The sequence below is a fragment of the Ciconia boyciana genome, chromosome 10 (assembly GCF_034638445.1).
Source record: "Ciconia boyciana chromosome 10, ASM3463844v1, whole genome shotgun sequence".
Classification (NCBI taxonomy): Eukaryota; Metazoa; Chordata; class Aves; order Ciconiiformes; family Ciconiidae; genus Ciconia; species Ciconia boyciana.
Genome location: NC_132943.1, coordinates 18599210 through 18615637, shown reverse-complemented (window position 1 = coordinate 18615637; position 16428 = coordinate 18599210). Strand labels below are relative to the sequence as shown.

The window sequence follows — 16428 nt, the reverse complement described above, 5'->3', positions numbered from 1 at the left end:
TAAAAGTATGCTTGAGAAGACGTGAGACAATCTCTGTGTGTGGGTACAGCAAAGCAGCTTGTTTTGTGCTGTGCAAGTGGTAGAAACATTTCATTGTCATGTCAACTTTGCAAAAATCTTTATCTGGAAACATAAGTAGCTTCCTGTTCCCATCGCTTAATCAAAAATCTCTGTGCTGTTCTTCTGCTCAAAGTTTTTTTTTGCACGCATGTGTGTAAATTTGAGAAATCAAAGCAGCAAGGGTTTTTAACATTTACTAAGGGCAGAAGAAAATTATTTTCATGGGCTAGGAGACTGTTATATTTCAAACATCCATCTTGAAGCACATATAATTAAGTAGGACAAAATAGGGGAGTATCTCCAGAGAGAATTTCCACTGCATGAGCTCCCCTTACAATTCAGTGGTAAAGAGGCTACCCAGACCCTGGGGTGTAGAAACAAGACAGCCAGAGTCAGAGGGAGTTATGCCACCAAGCACAGCACTGGTAAATGGCAAGTGTAATCCTGCGTTAGTGCTTGCACTTTGCAAAGGATGTGATGGAGGTGCAAAGCTTTGCAAAGCTTTTGCATGGAGGTGCACAGGTGTGCAGAGGGCAGTTGTTGAAACAATGCAGGCAGGGTATGCATACTCTCACCCTGTGTATGAGTGTGATCTACATCACCTTATGTGTGTGCTGAAGGAAGAGATCCCTCAATGACTGAGAAATATCTGCTCCTTTGCTTAGGGATTTGCTACAGGTGACTCTTGTATCTTGCTGGAAAAAGCATAACCCGGAGCCTGACAATTGAAGTTAGACCAATTTGGACCTTGAAATAAGATGCAATTTCTCAGCAGAGAAGGGTGTTAAACAAAGGAGCTTCTCAGAAAAAATGGTGGAGTGCATCCCTTACCTGCCTTTCTAGAGGACTTCCTCTGGGGAAGTTCCCTGTTCTTTGCTGGCCAAAGGCAGGCTGGGTACTCCCAATGAGCTGCCTACAGTCGTAGTCTGTACTATGGTGAGTCTTTACTCACCTGAAGCTGGTCCTAACGATTAGACACAGGGGTGGAGGCAGTGGCTTGAATGCAGGTAGGCTTGGGGAGCTCTGTGTGGAACACATATGTGGTGTAAGAGAGATCAGTGATTCCAAGAGCTCATACCATCTCTTTTCTCCTACAGCTCTAGAGCTGGAACAGTCCAGAGGCACAGTCCCTGCAAGGTCAAAAGCTTTAGTCCGAATAACAGTCAGGCCAGCCCGTCGGCTGCATTACACCTGGTCAATCAAGTATGCTATTTGCACCCCCACAGGTGAGAGATGGGTATTTTGGGAAAATTATTCCCTTCCAACCAATTAGACTGTGCCTTAACAGGCTCAGCTGCACGGTTCCCAGTGTATGAGTCCTGCCTGAGAAAATCCCTGTGCTGAGCAATTCACTAGAGACGGATCCTGTGTGCTGTCTCCTTTTTGCTGCACCTTTTGGGGTTAGATAAGGTTGAGCCATAACAAACAGACAGGGAGAGCTCCAAGTTTCCTGCTGCTGTGCTCACAAGGTTCCCTGCTCCTCTGCATGATCGTGGCTTTTTACGATGTGTCCTGAAACATATTCTGAGAGCTTCATGCAACCAGTCCTATGCAGCTAGGGTCCTTTTTGTAGATCTGGATTGGTCCCTGTATGAGAAAGAATACAACTGAACTAGAAAAGGCATGGAGAGGGGCAACAGGGCTGTTCAGAAGTGGGGAACAGTGTTTGTACAAGAAGAGACTTGTTAGAAAAGGAGTTTCCAGCTTGGAAAGTGGAGAATGGCAATGCCACATGAATGGTATGGAGAAGACAAGATATAAACAGCTGTTTATGATTTTTCAGTGTGAAAACAAGGGGCACTTCATAAAATGACTAGGCTGTAGGCTTAGATCAAAAAAGGGGGTTTTCACATAGTGCAGAACCAAATTGCATAAATAACACTGCTTAAAAGCACAACATGCATAGTCTTTTGGTGACTTCTAAATGCAGAAGTCAAGGTACAACTAGAAGTCAGTGGTTTAGAGATTTTCAGAAGCTGCCAAAGAAAAGACTGTGTGCAAGTCCTGTTCTTTCTTTCTTTGGTCTGGGTAGGGTTTCTCTCCATTTTGCAGTCCCAGACAGCTGCCCCTTAATGGTGCATGACTACTTTTTGGTGTTTCTTTCTCTCCCAAGCTACAGATCTTGCGAGCACAAAAGAGGAGCAGCAGCCTCTCTGCTGCATCGTAGCAACAGGCGTCTACCCAACTTTCTGCATCGCAGATGCCTGTTCAGCAGGGAGTGCCAGCGGTATCAGCAAGTTGCACCTCTGGAGGCTCTTTTCCTTGGACACACTGAATGAATACTTGGAGCGAGACCCGACTCCCAGCGAGCTCACCTACAGAGTTCCCACAAGACACAGGTGAGACGAGGAGGTGGCTCAGAGGATCTTTCAGTCCCTCGCACGAGCCAGACAGAGATGCTGTGGCCATTGGCTTGTTTTGCAGCTCACTGCTGTGTGGCGCTCTGTTATTCTATCCTAGCCCTTGCAGACAATTGCTCACCTGTTTCCCTGCTTACCCTCCCTAGAGAGGAGCCACAGGAACAAAGAATAATTTAATTGCAATGGACCTCTAAAAGTCTCTGGTCTAACCCCTTGCTCAAAGCAGGGACAACTAGATCAGGTTGCTCAGGTCCTTGTCCAGTTCAATGCTGAATATCTCCAAGGACAAAGAAACAACAGCTTGTCTGGGCATCTGATTCCAGTGTTTGACCACTTTCATGGTAAAAACTTTCTTTCCTAGTATCTAATTGGAATACCTTGTGTCGCAACTTATACGGTTGCCTTCCCTGAGCCCTTGCTTCATAAGGCTGAACAAACCCAGCTCTCTTAGTCGCTCCTTGTAAGTAATGCGCTCCAGCTCTCAACCATCTTGGTGGCCCTCCACTGGACCTGCCCCAGTATGTCAGTACTGGGGAGCTGAAAACAGGCCTCAGCTAAGCAGGACTCTCAGAGCCTCCATGTATGCCACTCACTCTCATTAGGCATATATAAAAGATTGTTTGGATAAAATCCAAAGGCCTTCCTTACACCCAAAAGGGCCAATCACATAAGGTCAGAGAAGAATTGTAAAGAAGAGAGCCAGTGTAGAATGACCCTTTCCCCTGTCATGCCCTGCCAACCCTTCCTCCTGTCTCAATTTAATCTCTTCTTTCTCTCCTGTGACCAGCACATGCTTGATCCCTCCAGTGTACACCCCTCTCCTGCTGGATTTCAACTTTGGGGCTGCCCCGATAGGCTCAGAGCCTACCCTTGTGATGCTCCTGCTGGCAAACAAGGGTGTAGTGCCTGTGGAGTGGTAAGCAGTGCTCACTGGAGCTCAGACTTCTTTCTGGGGTCTGTCTGGGGGCATGGAAATGCTCACAGGGGCTGTGAGACCTCTACAAATGAATAGGGTAGATTTTGTAAGTGCGGCTTGTGTTGTGGAGCTGCAGCTGAGATCTGTTGGTGGGTCTGGGTGGGGGAGCAAGCAAGGAATGGCAGAGAGTTCTGCAGATCAGACCTGATGAAACATAATGCATCCACCAGCTGGGCTAAGCCTGGATGGACTGAATACGCTGACCATGGCCCCGGGGAATTTTTGTGTCCCTGTTGCTGACCAGCTGACTGGTTCCCTAGGGCCTTCTTGTTTCCTTCTGATCAGAAGATGGACATGGAGCACTGGGCAGAGGATGCTGAGTTTAGCCCCCGTGAGCTGCACCAGATGAGAATTCAGGATAACCAGCTCTTCAGTGTTTCCCCAAAGTCAGGGAAACTTCTTCCAGGACAGGAAGAATCTGTCCAGCTCTCACACAGGTGATGGCAACTACCTGTACTTCAGAGCCTCATGCTGCATGCCAGGACAGCACATGCCATCAGAGTCCCCTGTGTTTCCATGCCAGATCCTTTCCCTTCACATGCCCCTTGCCCAGCAGAGATTGGGCAAGTAAAAAGTCCCTGAGTGTATCCAGTTTCTGGACCCCGCAAAGCTTGTCTTCCTTAGGGGAACGTCGTTAAAGTCCTTTAACACTGCAGTGCAAAAGGCATTTAGTGTGACATGCTGGGGACACTTGTCTGCCTTGACCTGACAGTTGAGGAGATGAACAAGATGCTACACTTCCTGTGGTTTTGATTATTCAGTGATATTCTTATTTTTGTCATCAACAAGAGCTGTTAGCCCTTGTGTGCCTACGGAGGGTATGAAGAAAGTGGAACACCTCCCCTTTCACAGCAGACCTGATCTGAGAAGTACTGGCATTTCAAATGGCATTGGCCTAGAAACTTGGGTCCCTAAATTGGTGTATGACTAAAATCAACATTGCATCACTCGTTCCCACCCAAACACAACTGTTCCCCTCACTCTCTCACTAGCCCTTATGCAACAGTGACTCTTTAGCTGGGAAGTGAATTGTCTCTAATGTACTGTGTGACCCTGATTCTATCACCCTGGGGCACAAGGTTGGTTTCTAATGTTTTCCTCTCTCTCCTCTTTTGCTGCTAGACATGATTTCATTGGCACTGATCGCCTTCCTGTCCTGCTGAAGGTTTCCTATGGCCATGAGATTCTGGTAAGATAGCAGGTATCTCTTGCTTCTGTCTGCAGAACAGCAGCAGGTAGGAACTGAATTACAAGGTGTTTTCCCCAGAAGCTGCATGGTGTGCAGGGGGCTGTGGCCTTCCCCTGGAATCTGCACTGGCTGGGCAATAACACAGGGCCAAGCAGAGACATAAAACCAAAATCCTGACAAGCTCGTGGTTCCAGCACAGTGTGATATGGCAGTGCACTGGCTAAACAGCCCTTGGATGTAGCATCTGCTGGTTTCCCCAGCAAGGGAATTTTTTTTAATTGTTATTATTAACCTTTATATTTTACTGGTGGTGTTAGCACAGAATTGCTTCTTCCTCCAAATCAACTCCAAGTCCAAAACAGCCCTCCTGGGTTTTACAGTCCCTGCATGCTTTCCACACTCAAGTATATCTCATGGACAGGATTTCTGTGCTTGCTTCCCCTCATTTCATCTGCCTTACCATGAGTTGTTCCATGCAGTGATCCTGGAGTTCAGCCCTGCAGCCCATCCTACTTCTCTCATATGCAGCTTTCCTGAAACTCTCCATCTTATCAGCTCTCTACACTCTTCAAAACTCCCTGGAATGTGCTTTTCTCCCAAAGTACCACCCGCACTGGCTGCAATCTGGGGACACACATGCTGGCACAGTGTTGGCAGAGCATCCTCCAGCTCTGGAGGTATGGAGGCAGCTGCTTCCCCAGGCCCAGAAGGTACTCCCTGTGTTACTGGTTGGCTGTTCCTGCTGCAGCCCTGATGCCTTTGTCCGCCCACTTATTTCTCCTGCCAGTGGTGGAGGAGCTTCCTACTCATTCTTCCTGCTTCACTGCTTGCTAAAGCATCCCAGAGCTCATCTCCAGTGTGTTTTCCCTGAGCATTTCCTCAGGCTTGGAACTAATTTCTCTCTCTCTCCCTCTCTCAAACTGTCAGTTAGAGTCAAAGTCACCTTGTGCTCTGCCGGGCACAGCTCACGCCTGGCTGAGCCTTCTTGTCTGTCTCTGAAGTTTCCTATGAGACCATTGTGTTCACACATCTCTTTTATTTTTCTTTTCTTTCAGGACTGTTGTCAGCTGAAAATCCAACCCTTTGACCAAGCTGTTCAAACAGTGGCTTAACTGTGCCTTCCCTCAAAGCCCTTGGACAGGCTCCCTGTGCTCTGCCTGCCTGGCACAATCCTGAGAGTGGATGTGAGCATTTCATCAGCTGGCCAGTGAGGGAATAAGGCTTTGGAGTACCAGCAGCCTATAAGGCACACATCCTCTCTTGCCACACAGCCAGTGGCTTTGGTGGCTACCAGAGGCCACCACCCTACCTCATGCTGTCACTGCAGAAGCAGCTGAAAAAGCATGAGAGGTCCTGGGGATGATAAAAGACCCCTGGGTGTATTGGAGCTCTGGCAATAGGAGGCCAATCCAGAGACCTGGAGCAGTGCAGGTGGTCACAACCTGCAGGGATGCACAGTGCCAGTACTGAACTGCTAATATCAGAAAGTAGAAATGGAAGAGGCTCCTCCTTCTGCAGAGAGGGCAGTTGAGGGGCTGAAAACAGTGTGCCTTCATTCCTTTCAGTCATGGCATGAAAAGTGCAGAGCTGCCAGCCCCCATGGCAGAGACTGCTCTAAGCATGCTCACATGCCAGAGTTGAACAGATCCTCACCTGGGAATCCAATGAAATGTGCAGAACATATGCTAACCTTAAGGGAAGCAAATGCCGTAATGTCACCCCAAAAGTTAAGCTTTGGAAATTTGAGATCACAACAATAAGCAGAGGTGGAGACCATAGGACTTGGGGTATTGCCTGGTTATTTTGTCAAATTCCAAATTGCCTGGCTTCAGAGTGGTGATGTTAGCCAGCTGCAAGCCAATGCATGATTTTTTGGGGGATCCAAACTTACCTCTGTGATGGCTGTACCCATGTGGACAGATTTTTACCTCCCACTCCTCTGCTTCCCCAACAGAGTCTGTCTGCTTCATCTTCAGGAGGAGCTCCCTCTCCATTACTCCTTCCCCACTCAGTGGCCACCTTTCATTCCTGAGGTGACTGGATTTATAGGTGCTCTGAAGGACCCAAACTGATTTCCCACTGGCAATTTCTTCTGACTGCAGGACGAAACTTCTGTAGACTCATGTGTTACCCGCTCCCTTGTGCAGGAGGGAAATGGGGCCTCCCGCTGCCTAATGCTCCCACAGGTTGTCCTTTGCCTCATCGCCATAGCCTGCCTGTAAGAGTGCAGCTGTGACCTTGTACTCAGAGCTCCAGGATAGTTTCGCCAGGCAGAATCTGCAGCCCTCAGCAATTTCAGTAGGAAAGGCCCAGCCGGCTGCAGGTGTTGCAGGATGAGGTAGGCTGGTTCCCAGAACTCGCTGGAAAGAAGGGCTGGATGCCAGGGACAATCCCTGAGCACACAGGATCCATAAACTGGAAGTGTTTGCACTTTGCTTCATAGATGCTAATTAGGTATTATGAGATGTCACCTGCAGCATGTGTTCTCCAGGCAGCTCTCCTCCCTGGGGAATCTGGTGTCTCTCTCCCCTCTCATGCTCTAGGTCATCGCTGTGGGACGAAGTCTGTGCACTCTGGAAGGAGAACTGATTGCATCGGGTCTTCACTTTTCTCCATTTGTCTCCCTGCTAGTAACTGCTAGTCCTCTAAATGTCACATGCTGTGTCTATGGAAACTGATGACAGTTTTTCCTTGGCAGTTGTGGTCTGGTGGAATCCAAGCTGGCTTTTTGACTCAAGTAATATAAATGGGTGTTTCACTCCCAAAGCTCAGGAAGGTTCCTGTCTTTTTCCCTTGCAGTTTGAAAGTGTCAGCTCTTGTCCTCCTCCTATTTTGCATTGCATCTGGCTTGCTGAGGCCCTCAGGAAGCTGAATGCTCATGTACTGCTTTGAAAAGATTCCATGTGGGACTTTGTTAATATTGTATTTCTAGTCTTCTCTCCCTCCTCCCCTTGTTTATGGAGCTGAACTGGAATGGGTTGTTTTGGAGGAATCAGCATTCTCTGCTCTTGTTTAAGCAGCTGATACAGTATCTCCTGCAGGTGTCTGTCCAAGGCATCCACCTGCCATTGCAAACATCCTTTCCATCTTCTGCATATGCACTTGAAAAATAGCCATACTTTAGGCTTAGCTAATTGTGAATTGCAGCTACTTAGCTCCCTTTGGCCCATGCAGAGACATTACTAGCTCTGTGACTGCTTTACAACCTCTGTCTCTAGGTAGACATCTCAGGGGTGCTTTGGGGTGATCCTGCAGGAAATCATGCATCGTGACTCATCTCTAGCTTGATTGCAGTTTTCTCAAAATGCAGAATCCTGTGTCTCTTCCTTCCATGAAATAGCTCTATAAATCTCTCTCCTTTGCTTGAAGTGCCCAGTGGCTGCTTTGCTAACAGGATAATGTTGATCATTACTTGATCACTTAAAATTCAGCTGGGGTCTTCTTGCAGTTTTTGGACTGTTAGACACATTCTTGGAGCAGGATGTCCTCCAGGGTGAGGACATCCAGATGGTCCTTTCCAAGAGCAGGCCACTACTTACCTAAAATCCTGTCTTTCTAAAGGATCTGGCTGTCTCAGCTGCACACTCTCCTATGTACAGTCCAGACACTCATTCATGGAGAATTTCTACCATATACTTGCAAAGAGAAGCACTGAGGCTGGTGCCTGACATAGCAGGGAGAAAAAGTACCTTCTCTCTGAAACAAGATGCAAACCTTTCAGAGAAGAGCCAACAGCTGAGTAGGCTCTCCATCTCCTTGCTTTTTTCTTAGGACACACTGTCCTGATACTACCAACTTAAATCTGTAACTGTGTTGCCCTCAGCTTGCAAAGTCCTTCAGGGTCCTTGTGCAGTTGTCAGTGATGGGGCCAAGGCCCTGTGAGAAAGTGACTGCATTTCTTTCCACTGTAGCTGAACTTCAGCGGCGTGACAGTGGAACAGGACCAGCGGTACGTTCATTTTGCATCCACTAAGCACCTCTTCGCACCCATTGCCATTGGGACCTCCCACCCCCCCACACAGGTGAGCATCCTGGGGCCAAACCCAGCAGCAGTGGAGGGAAGGAGCTAGTGCTACTGTGTCCCAAGGACACACAGTGCCTGAGGCATTTCCCAGGAAACAGAACGGCCTCCACAGGAAAGAATCACAGTAGAACTTTGAGACTAGTACTAGGCAGAGCCTGGAAATGGCTGCTGGGATGGCAGCAGGGAAAGTATCTCTCACCATCTCCAGTTTGACAAGATTTGGCACTCACTCTAGCCAGCTTATGGTATGTTGGGCTGTTCCGCTATTCTCTTGCATTGGATCCAAGTGAAGACTTGTCTATCTGCTCCAGGCACTCTGGAAATAAATCCTAATTAGTTTTTTAGTAAATTAATTAAACTTCCTTAAACACTTATTCAGCAAAAAAGGCAGCTTTGATTCTGTTCTGCCTAATTTACTTGGGAAATGAACAAGTCTGAAATGAATTAAGATCACTTTAATATGAGTGTTTTTGCATTTCAAGTAATCTGCTTTACAGGGATCCCTTTAGCTAATTTGTGTTAATTTTCTCCTAGACTGAATTTGCAGGGCACCACTTGGAGAGGCACTGTAGTTATCAATGTACATATGCTGTGATAAACCTTCAGCATAGTCTCCTATGAGAGCCTCCGTGATAATCCTGACACTATGAGGTCTCCTCATTCTTGGGAGACAAGCTGACTAATTAATTATTAATGCTTATCAGAGTCCTCTGGGGAAGTGTTAACTAGTTTAACTTGTGCATGGTATAATAAGCATTGCTCTCTCTGACTCACTTCAGATTTATGAACTCTACAATGGCGGCTCCATGCCTGTGATGTTTGAGGTTCAGCTGGACAGCATTGTGAGGACCCAGGATGAGAATTTTCAGCATCCTGTGTTTGTCTGCCTAACTCCTAGAGGAGAAATTCCTCCTGGCACAACAGGCCACATTGAGTGGATCTTCTCACCACTGGAAGCCAGAACGTACTTGGTAAGACCCTCCTCATGACTGCCAGAAACAGGGTTTTTCTCTGCTGTTGTGTGCCTAAAATTCTTTAGATCTCTTACTGATGGTTGGTCCATGTCATGCTACAGCTGAATTGAGCTCCATTCCTCCAAGAAGCAGAGAGTCTTGAGAGCAAATGAGTGGCTGGTCTGGTCAGGAAATGGAGCAGATAAATTGTTATCTCATAAATTTCTTCTTCCTAAAGAACACATTTCTTCCACAACCAGAGTCATCCCAATATGTATTTCTCAAGGATGAAACAGTGACCAAGGGTATAAACAGTATCTGATCAGATTTTTGTTTCATTGTTGGCCTCCAGTAACTCCCACCAAAGAGACTAAAGCCAGGGTCTTTTATCGTTGCAGTGTACGCTGCTGCAGCCCTCTGGAAACAGCCTTCCCAAAGACCCCTGTCCTAGGCTGTAGCAGGCAGGGCCACAGCTGGAGCACTACTTATTGCCCCACTCTGTGGCAGATGCATGGAAAAATAAATAAATTTAATTTTAAAACTCCAACTTTTGCTTCAAGGAGTCCCTGCCCATCTCATACCGTAACTGGCTAATTGACTCCTTAACCAACTTTCCTGGGTTAGGAGGGAAGGTCAAGGCCTGAAAGAGCAAAAGAGACTGGATTTCTCCTCACCCATGCATGCGGTGTATTTAGACTTGTTCATTAGCAAGTATACTAGCTTCTTGCACATCTCACCCAAATATGACTCTGGACTTAAAACTCTTATCTTGCCCAAGGCAGGTTGATGTTCCCATCCACATCCTGGGGGGTGAATCAGCTCTGATCACCTTCCAGGGAGTAGGCTACGATCCAGATACCGTAGGAGACACTGCCACATCCAGCGAAGTTTTGTCTCCTTCAGTCTTTCCAGGTTCTACCAAGCTAACCGTGCCTGGGCAGGTAAGTCTAGGCATGCTGATACGAATAATATGGTTACAGAATCACAGAATCACCAGAAATGCGTGAGAGAGACTGAAATGTGGAAGTGGCCCCATCTAGCAGTAGCCTGTGTTGCAGGGGAGTTCATTGCCATAAGATAAAGCAATATTTCCCTTCCAGCAAGTCATCTAGAGCCTAACTCATAAAAGCAGTTGTTCTGAAAGGCACCTTCCTTCCAGCCTGCTGCTTCCACTGCCATTAGAAACAAAAAGGTTTTAGGGTTTGTTCATTTTCTGAATTTTCTATTAAAAGTTACCCTCCATCACAGCTACCTTTCTTATTTGCAGCTAAAACACCTTTTCTTTGGTAACTGATTCACAAAAATACTCCTGACATACCCTGTCAGGGCTTGGCTGCCTCCATTTCACAGCCAAACTCAGGTGATGCATAACCTGAACACAGATTGCAGGATGGTCACTAATTCAGGCACATCCCAAGGAATGCACTTGTTTGACCTGTTGCGGGCTCAGCAGGAGCTTGTTTGGCCTGGCTAGAGCCGGCCTGCCAGCCTGGACAATCTGTTGTTAAACTCGGCCACAGATCCCAGTGTAGTGAATCAGCATTAAGCAGCATCAGCAGAGGCATACTCCAGGCAGGTAAAGGATTCATCCTGTGTGATGTTAGCATGCCTACCTTGGAGCCCAGCCACAGCTACATATGCTCTTTGGCTTCCAGCAGAGCAATTGCATTCCTGGGTACAGCAAAGAGCAGATGATTAGAAACCTGTCTCGGGCTGCCAACAAAGATGCCATTCCACAAGGCTCTGTTGTCTGTAACCAAGAGTCATTAGTTTCTCTAATGATCAGTGTAATTAATTAGAGTTTGCACTGTGCCTGGAGAATGGGACAGACTAGTAGCATACTAGTAGCAAGGTGCGGTAGGGAGCAGTTTCCCAAAACTTGCATTCAGGTTGATGAGGATTTTGCACAAGCACAAACCTCATGTGTTTGCCAACTGAAGTAGGAAAAGGCCTGGACTGCACGTGCTGCAGATGGAATCTGGGTGCTACTGGTCCTCTGTGCTCCTGAGATCCTCTCCTGCCCCAGCACCAGTGTTATGTTCTATTCAAAGCTCACTCAGTCCCACTGCAACAGGGCTGTCCTCTTGCTGTAAAGAGTCATTGTAACCAGAGCAAAAAATGAGAGAAATATAACGCTCCCTCAAGTTGTTATAGTAAAGGTAACTGGCAAATATTATCTATGAATTGCTGGATAACTTAGACGGCTATGTGACTGCCCTTCCCCAATGGGCACATCCCATCTTCCTTCCCTGCTGTTCCTCCTGGTTTCACCTTGCTTCCTGCAGGCAGCCACCTTGTCACACCACATGATTTGCCTTGGAAATATCCCAGACTGCACCAAAGCCAGTCGACTTGTCTTTCTCAACAATATCTCAGAGAGCAAGGCTGTTGTGTTTGCCTGGAGGATAAGCACCTGTAAAGACAAGAGGGTAAGTCCTTCCTTCTCTTTCCTCAACAGCCTTCTTGCCCATCTCTGTTGTTCCATTAAAAGACCTTACAACTCCTTTTTCAACCAGACAATCAGAAATGATCCTAGGGACTTGGCTTTTGTACTAACTGATAAAAGAAAAGGGCAGAGAAAAGTGAAGGCAAAGGTTAGGATGAGGGGAAAGACAGGAATTCAGAAGGGGAATCTGAAGACTTCAGTGAGGATACATGAACCTGGAACTACAGGATGTGATAATGAACCTCAGGACTTTGCTGTCTACCAGCAAAGTCCATGGTCATTCTTTGAATATATTTGCTGTATCTCTCTTACGCCACATACCTCTGAGAAGGGGAGGGGAGAGAATTCCCACAGTCCTGTGTTTCCTGCAAAAAGAAGGCACATAGGAAGGTCCTAGGACAGTGAAACAACTCCTCTGTGGCTTTATTTTTCCCCAGGTGTTGCACATTACTCCAGAGTCAGGGGTTGTGCAGCCTGGAGAGAGCATCCCTTGCTTCATCACCCTGCGACCTTCACGGAGTGCCTCCTTCTACAGTGTAGATCTGGTGTGTGAGGTGAGACCCAAGAGGTACCTGTGTATTACCATCACCTGGGCACTGCAGTTCCCAAATGGCTGGCCCCAGCAGTCAGCTGCCTGCTGCTTCCAGCTGAAGGAATCCTTCTTTGCTCCATAATGCTGGCCAGCACTTCTCATTACTGAAGATACTGAGCTTCATGTCTCCTGATGCTTTAAGCATCTCTCTGTGTGGCTCACTAGATAAGGTGTAATTGCGCAACATGTGGCTTTGTGGGTTGAACCCAGCTACTAGAAGTCAAGGTTTGAATGGGAGTTAAATGGGAGTTTGAATGGGAGTTTTGAATGAGACTTAAATACCTGTAAAAAGCAAGTCTTGCTTCTTTAATATTAGTGGGGGCACAGACTTGCAGTAGTGTCCCTCTGGACACTTTCCAGGTGTCCTTTGGCAAGAGATTGTGTCTTCTCTGTATAAGTCTTATAATAGCACTGATCTCTCCTCTTCCTGCCACTGGAAGACATGGAACGGGAGTGGGCTCTGGCTGGGATGTCCTGGAAGGGAGGAATGGGTGACAGCCATGGACTTGAGCCAGAGACTGTGTTGTTTGCAGCTCCTTTCTAGCCCTACTCCCTCCAATCATGGTTTGCTTCACAGGTATACATCCAGCAGTCCCTGGTTCAGTATCAGAGGGACCTGCAGGAGTGGGAAAAGGTGAAGGAACGGCAGGCTGTGGAGTTCACCATCACAGAGAAGGACCTTGGGACTAAGAAGAAGCCAAAGTCACCTGCAGGGGTAAGTGCTGCCAGAACTTTACAACAGCTTAGCTCACAACCAGGTGTCAACAAGAAACATTCTTTAAGAAAATCTAGGCAAGTTGGTAAGAGGACATGAGGCTCTCATCTACTCAAGATTTCATAGCTGGTCTGTGGATAGTGGGAAATGAGGTCTTGGTTTCTAGCCAAGAATCCTCTTGCACTCTCTATAACATTGAGAGAGGGGATAGCAGGTGGGGACCTTGGAATTAAAATTATTTTTCTGATCACCTTACAAACTCTGAATTTGCTAACAATCATCTGAAATTTGGAAGTGCATGAGAAGCCTTAGGAAAAAATCCCCAGTGGCTCTGGAAACCAATGGCTGGATTTTTAACCATGAATAAACACTGGAGAGAAATGTGTAACTAACATTAAGAATGTGGCCCAAGTGAAGAATGGGAGGATGAGATCATTGACTGTCAGCTGGGGCAAAGTAAAACAAAATCCTGGAGTCCTGTTCTGCTCCATATCTTTCCCACACTGTGATTTCTCCTCCTTTTTTTTTTTTTTTTTTTTTCCTTTTCAGAGGTCATCAGATTCTGCTGAGACAGAAAATCTTCCTGAATCCTCAGCTGTGATCAGGAAATACAAGGTAAGTCATAGTGGAATCAAACTGACTGCTTTAGAAAAGAGGCAGATGCTGGATATCACAGCGTGGGAGCCTGGACAGAGAGCACAGCAGGATTTGTAGCTTCAAGGCTTTGGGAGACAGACTGTTTGGAGGAACCAGAAGAATCAGACTGTCTGGCTGTGTCCTGTGGGCAGTAACTTTCCAGCTGAGGTGAATGGGAAGTGAAATTGGAACCAAATGTGCACCCGTGAATGGAGAATGGGGGACAGGTTTCGCATAAGCAGAAAAGATGCACGTGGGCAGGGCAGTCGGTACCTGGACTGGTTTCATGCTGGGGCCACAATGGAACGTGTGCCACGATGGAAAGCAGCAAGACCCTGGCATTATGTGGTGCAGACTTTATCCTCACTGCTAAAAGAACTGTGGTCTGTGCCTCGGGAGAAGCCGCAGGCAGGAACTGCCTTGATTTAAGTGCATGGAAAGCTTTAAAGCTCAATTTGCCTGGTTCATCTGTGTTTCCCCTCAAGTTTCACGCAGGCGTGTGCATAGGGCTGCAATAGCTGCTCTGAGTTGTAAAGACAGCTTTTCCAGCAGTGGTGGCAAGGTGTGAACAAGGTCCCAGTGAATGCTCTGCAGAACTGCTTGGGCCCAAAGGCAGACCCATGCTGTGCTTACAGCCATCGGTAGCATGTGCTGTGGGAATGACAGGGCTTGTGGAGAACCAGCCAACCTGAGATGTGGAAGGGTTAAGAGGAGTTGGCATGAGGTTGGGCCTGAGCAGATTCATTCAGCTAGGAGTCACAGCTTGTTATCTGAGGACTGCCACCATAGTAAGGCTGTAGCAGTGCTCCTAGGACTCTGCAGAGTGCCTCTGCGTGCCCTGTGCTGGCCTGTGTGAAGGTATCAGCATAGGGCAGCTCTAGCTTCGACTGTCTGCCCTGTGCTGTTAAGTGTGATCAGTGATGCAGGTTGAGGCATTCACTGGGACGAACATAAGAATGATTGGGGAAAAGTAAAAACAGTTTCATTTAGTTCTCTAGGGTTTTAGCTCCTAGTTGACAGTTTGGAGCCTGTGATGACCTGCTGTGTCTGTGTCAGGAGCAGTGAGGGCCTCTGGCCTCATCCCCAGAGGCTGGACAGCTATGTCTCAAAGGTCATTGAAGTCCTGTGATGCCTGAGGGCTTCTCCAGAGCTGGGTGGTGTCCTTCTGGCCCAGGCTTCTGGACTATTCCTGTCCTAAGAAACTTCCCCCAAACTGACTGCTGGTAATTCAGCCCCAAACTGGCCCATGTAGTGTGGCTGGAGTCAGTTCCTGGTTTCTTTCCAGGCTTGGGGGACAATTTCCACATGCATTCCTGCACATCCCTTTTCCCACAGTGCTCTGGATGTGCTCGGAAGAGCAGAGATGATCTCCTGGAGTTCCACAGGGATGGATTGGAGTACAACAGCCCTGAGTGCCCTGGGGAGACCCTAACGCCCTGCTGACACTCAGGGCTGGCACACTAGGCAGTAAGGTGGGAGTGGACCTGATTTCCTGCATGGCCACTCATGCCTGATAGTGGTACTGCAGTGCCAAGATCATTTTGATGCTATCTCCTGTCCAGGATCTGGTGGCTCTGTCTGCTGGGCTTTCCAGTTCTCATGCCAGTGCTCTCACCTACACCAGCCTACCTGTGGCCAGAGAAGCAAACAAGTACCTGCTATTTGTTTCTCTCCAACAGACACTACCCCCTATTAAAAATCACCCTATGCCCAATCTGCCTGCTGGACACTTTCAGAGGAGGCTGCTGTTGGACAAAGAAGCCAGCCGGGTGTGGGTCAAACCAGAGCCTCCCAAGCCCATCCTTTTACACCTTGGTGTGACAGCCAGGTCCTACTCTATTGAGGACTTCTTCAGCAACTTCACCTCAGAGTTCCCCAAATACTTCTTGTCCTGGTAAGAGATCCAGCTTTTTGAATTGGCATCTTCATCTGAGCCAGGGCTGCCCATGCTGTGATATGCACTGAACATGGAGCTCTGCTCTGCTCCCTCCAGTGCCTCAGTATTAGACAAGAGGTGCCTTGCTTTCCCCAGTGTTAGCTGACATGACATGTTTCTCTCCCTCCCTCAAAAGGGAGATACTGTCAGAGCTCAGTGCTCCTCTCTTATGACAGTGTGCCTGCTGCTCTCACAAGTGCAGCAGCTCCCGCTCATCCCCTGGCATCCCGCACTGCTCCCCGCTTGCCTGCAGTGCTGCTGCTCAGCCAGGAGGATGCAGGTCTTTGGTTCAGTAGTGCTGCCACTGATGGAACAACTCCTTTCCCAGCCCCTTCAGCGACTGGCCCTTGGAGAGCAAGTTTGTGGACGGGAGTAGGGACAGAGACAGGATGGACATGGACCCCAAGTGGCTGTCCCTGGCTGCTGCTTCCAAACAGGAGTTGAAGATAGTGACTGACATACTCACAGGCGTCATCAGGTGCGTGTCCCTTCACCCTCACCTGCTTTGAAGCCCCTGTCCTCCAGGGGAGTGCGCGCAGCA

General features: G+C 47.9%; 1 protein-coding gene across 1 annotated transcript in view; it reads left to right on the top strand.

Moving 5' to 3' along the window:
* CFAP65 (cilia and flagella associated protein 65) overlaps window positions 1-16428 on the top strand; it is a 32536-nt gene that overhangs the window by 13786 nt on the left and 2322 nt on the right. Inside the window, exons 16-29 of the mRNA XM_072874546.1 lie at window positions 1158-1286; window positions 2174-2399; window positions 3208-3336; window positions 3657-3833; window positions 4519-4585; window positions 8497-8607; window positions 9389-9580; window positions 10345-10503; window positions 11848-11991; window positions 12446-12562; window positions 13178-13315; window positions 13865-13930; window positions 15631-15845; window positions 16216-16365. Of these exons, the coding sequence (XP_072730647.1) occupies window positions 1158-1286; window positions 2174-2399; window positions 3208-3336; window positions 3657-3833; window positions 4519-4585; window positions 8497-8607; window positions 9389-9580; window positions 10345-10503; window positions 11848-11991; window positions 12446-12562; window positions 13178-13315; window positions 13865-13930; window positions 15631-15845; window positions 16216-16365 (2020 nt within the window). The remainder of the gene's footprint in view (window positions 1-1157; window positions 1287-2173; window positions 2400-3207; window positions 3337-3656; window positions 3834-4518; window positions 4586-8496; window positions 8608-9388; window positions 9581-10344; window positions 10504-11847; window positions 11992-12445; window positions 12563-13177; window positions 13316-13864; window positions 13931-15630; window positions 15846-16215; window positions 16366-16428) is intronic.